The sequence below is a fragment of the Montipora capricornis genome, chromosome 12 (genome assembly GCF_036669925.1).
Source record: "Montipora capricornis isolate CH-2021 chromosome 12, ASM3666992v2, whole genome shotgun sequence".
Lineage (NCBI taxonomy): Eukaryota > Metazoa > Cnidaria > Anthozoa > Scleractinia > Acroporidae > Montipora > Montipora capricornis.
This window is the reverse complement of record NC_090894.1, coordinates 37742438-37746909: the sequence shown is the minus strand read 5'-3', so window position 1 is coordinate 37746909 and position 4472 is coordinate 37742438. Positions and strand designations below refer to the sequence as shown.

General features: G+C 41.6%; 1 protein-coding gene across 1 annotated transcript; it reads left to right on the top strand.

Annotated features, from left to right (window-relative positions):
- The first annotated feature begins 312 nt into the window (after window positions 1-312).
- LOC138025777 (zinc finger protein 862-like) lies at window positions 313-3220 on the top strand. The gene is made up of 2 exons (XM_068872941.1): window positions 313-1465; window positions 1770-3220. Exons 1-2 carry the CDS (start codon window positions 313-315, stop codon window positions 3218-3220), a joined length of 2604 nt encoding a protein of 867 aa, XP_068729042.1.
- The last annotated feature ends 1252 nt before the right edge of the window (window positions 3221-4472 follow it).

Here is a 4472-nt window from a genome sequence, read left to right as displayed (position 1 = left end):
TGTTCTTGGCACAGCATTGATTTCTACAGATGTCACGGCCAAGCAAGGAGAAAATACTTTCGGCCTCAGAACCACGCCAAATGGAGACTGTCTTTTTAATACTGCATCTGTCGTTCTTTTCGGCCATGAAGACCATACCATCTTGTTGCGTCTTCTGGTGGCCGGAGATTGTCTTTTAACACCAAATTTTATGCTGACCACGAGGTGTTTAGTGAAACTTCAAGATGTAACCCTGAACTTGCCGAGGATGTTTTGTTCTCAATTGCACTAACACCGAGAGGTGAACAGAGATACACAGCATCACAGAACAAAATGGAAGCTGTCAAAGAAGAGGCTTTTGTCGCTTGTGAAAAGGGAGAGTGGTCTTCCCTCGTGCATTTTATGGGTCTTTCCTCGGTTATGTCAACTCCGATATGCTCTATATATCCCAATGTTGGTTTTCGGTACTGCCCTTTGATGCACCGAGAACTCCAGCCAAGGCGATGCCCATCGGAGATCTCTTTGAAGGTTACGAATGAACCAATAAATATCCTGTGGTCGAGGGATGGGAACTTAGATTCACGACCAGGAGCATGGTACCAGCCTAACCACCTTGTTCCAATAGTCTTTGGGACATCAACTGATGAGAATCTACAAAGCTCTCCTTCCAACGCTGGTGTCACCCAGAAGGCAAAGCAGCAGGGGACTCTGTTCTCGTTTCTGAAACCGAAGGCTAGTAGTGCCACTGCTACATCTACCTCAGGAAAGTTTCCTAAACGGACAGCAGCAGCAACTGGTCTTGAAAACACAACAGAGCCTGGGGCTAAAAAGTCAACAAGTTCTTCAAAGCAGAAGATTATATTGAAATGGAAAGATGAGTTCCCCTGGTTGACAATTTCAGACGAGGATGACACATTTCGCTGTGGTGTCTGCTGTAATGCTCCAGAGGTAGCAGGTAACAATCAATTCATTACCGGATGCAAGTCGACCAAAAAAGAGACTATGCAAAAACATGCCTCAAGTAATGCTCACATGCACGCCCAAAATGCAGTCCTGGCAAGGCAGAAGCCAGTTCGAGAAAGTGTCCTTGCTCAAAGTTTCTCGGAAGGAAAGAAAGATTTGGAAGAACGGGAGCGCAAGGAAGTTGCCGTGAAAATGACGACCGCATACTTCATTGCCAAGGAGGAACTGCCGTTTAGCAAGTTTCACGGGCTTATTGATCTGGAGAAGAAAAATGACATACAGTTAACATCCACCTACGCAAACGATAGGGCTTGTGCTCAAATGATTTCTGTCATCGGTAAACTTGCTAAAGAAGATCTTGCTGCTGAAATTGGCAAAAAGAACTACATAAGTGTGATGGCAGATGGTGCAACAGATGCTGGAGGGATTGAGAACGAAACTGTGTTCTGCCGATTTGTTCAAGATGGTTGCCCCACTAATAGATTGATTGGTCATAAAGCTGTGGAGCATGCGCACGCAGAAGGTAAGCAAAAATATCACAACCTTCCATTAAATCACTGCAGCATCCGATTTATTTTGTTCAAACAAAATCATGGGAGGTTCGTACAGAAAAAAGGGGGGGGGGAATCCCCGTTAATTTATGCTATGACTGACCATGACTTTGTTAGGATTACTTACAGTATTTAACAGTAAGACTTAGAGATTCTAAAACAAAGTAGCTTCTTGTCATAAGTACGAACCTTTTGAAATTTTTATACTTGATATGTTTTTTTCTATAATTAGAAGCACAGAGTGGGGTTTAAACTGTTTTCAAAAATTTGTTTTAGGACTCAAGAAGACCATTAGCGCTACATTTGAAGAGGCAGGGGTGGAGAACTGGAGTAAAAAAATACTGGCTTTTGGTGCCGATGGTGCTTCTGTGAACCTGGGCAAGAAGAGCAGGCTTGCAGCACTGTTAAGAAAAGAAGTTCCCTACCTCGTGGATTTCCACTGCCTTCCTCACCGACTAGAACTAGCCCTGATCGAGCTGCAGAAAAGGTGCAAGTCTGTAGACACTGTCTACAATATCCTTCACCTGATTTGGAAGACCTACCATTACAGTCCGAAGAGTGTAAGAGAATTGAAGTCCATCGCTGAAGAATTGGAAATGAACATCCTCAAACCCACACAAGTGAAAGGCACTCGTTGGCTTCCTCACGTCAGCCGTGCCCTTAAAGTGTTTGTTGGCCGCACCTCTGCTTCTGCTACTGGTCAGTATGCCGCCGTGTTAATGCATATGGAAGACTTAAGTGTCAACTCAAAAAATGCTGACATGAAAGGGCGAGCGCAACACGTCTCTGTAGAGATGAAAAACATCCATTTTGTTGCATTCTGTCATTTCTTAGCAGATCTATTTTCCATTCTAAGTCGTTTAAGTCTTCAAATGCAGCGAAACGACATCATCCTCCCAACAGCAGTGTCGCATCTTAAGGAAACAATGACACGCGTGGAGTGCCTCAAAAATCGTCCTGAGCCAGATGGTTACCTTACCAAGTTCAAGAAGGTGATTGAAAGCACTCAAACATTCCAAGGGATTGCTCTAAGTGGTTCTCTTCAAGGACAAACCAAGCGTGGAAGAAGTACATCAGAAAGTTTCCAGTCTGAGATGGAAACGGCCGTGAATCTCACAACGCAAGGTCTTCGCGAGAGATTTGACATCTTGCTCAGTGCCGGGAACCAAGCAAGCGATGCTCCTTATTATGGTCCTAAAGAAGTAGTCAGCGACATGCTTGTTTTTAATGTTGACGGCTGGCCAGTATGTCCTAGCGACCTAATAGATTATGGAAGAGAAGAGATTGGGCGTTTGATTAAGTGGTTTCGGCCGATTTTAGAGAGAGCAGATTGTGACATCAGCGCTATTCAAGATCAATGGGTCTCTATGAAGATTCAAATCAATGGCCAGTTTCGCAAGATGGATTACGGCAGCCTATGGGAGACATTCCTTACTAAGCAGCCTTACAAAACTGACTACAAAGATGTCTTACACCTGGTGGAAATGGTTCTTGTGCTTCCAATATCTGCCGCACAGTGTGAGCGAGCTGTGTCGGCACAGAACCGAATCAAGGGCAGCACTAGGGCAACTCTCAGCGTATCAGTATTGGAGGACCTGATTCGTCTGTCTTCTGAGGGCCCTCCTGTTTCTGAGTTCGAGCCAACCCCTGCAGTCAACCAGTGGTTTTCAAGGGAAAAGTCCAAAGGAGAACGACCAAGAAGGGCTCATTTCTTAAACGATGATTAACTAACTACTTGTCACTACTTCTCTTTCAAAGTAGAATCCCAGCTGAAATTGTAATTACCTTAAGAACCATTTGTACAAGGAACATTATTAATAAGTAGAATACTGAACTTTAATTTTTTCAAGTTACGGATTGTGGGAGCTCCTGAGTCCTCTGTTTTTGGAGCATCCAATTTATAGTGGTTGGATTAAAAAGGTTGTTGCACAATCTTTTTTTTTATTTATTTATTTTTTGCCACAGAAAGAAGAAATTAAAATACAAATATGAACAATCAAAAAAGAGAAGATGGAAAGAAAAATTATTGAATTACATTGGTGGCGAGGAGGCCTAAAAGAAACTACTAAGCTTATGTAAATTAGGCCTCCCCAAGTAAAAGCATCTATCTATTGTTGACATGCAAGTTGGCAACGGAGAATACAATTGTTACAAACATTTAGTTATTTAACGTGTTGAAATATAAAGTAATGAACGGAAATTAAAAACAGTTTGAACTTACAAGTTGGTAATGAAGCATACAATTACAAACACTTAGTCATTTAATTAAGGTGTTGAAATATGAAAACAGTTGTGAAAGTAAAATTACAGGGTGAAAACAATTTGACACGGGAAGAACAAAATACTTAATTTTCAGAATAGTTGTTAAAAAAGAATGACTTAAGTGCTTTCTTGAAGGAAGCTGTTGAGGAAGAATTCATTATATCAATGTCAAGAGAATTGTAAAATTTAGGTCCCTGATAGAAAACAGAAAATTGTTTAATGTTAGTCCGACAGAAAGGCAGACTAAATGCATGAGAGTTTCTCGAATAATACGTGTGAGTTTGACTGTTTAGAGTGAATTTGCTAGCTAACTTGGGAGGAAGAGTTCGAATTTGATAGGAGAACATGAATTGACCAAGTTGTAACAGGTTAAGATCATGGAATTTTAGGATTCCAAGTTTCTTAAATATAGGGTCAGAATGAGCATTAAAATGAGATTTATCTATGATTCTCACCACTCTTTTCTGCAATTTTTCTGATCTTTATGATCGGGAGCCTTTTCACCAATCTCGGTTTTTCTAGAACTGCTGCTGAACTTGATATCTCCATCTCATACCTTTCTATATGCTAGAAAATCACTGCGGTTGCATATCAAAAATTGCGTGCCATACTCGACCCAAGCCTCCAGCGGTCAGCCTGAAAACAAACATGGCGACTTTTCGGTGGCATGTGTTCGTGCCTAAGACTTCAAGATCCTACTGTTTTGCCTTTATTAAG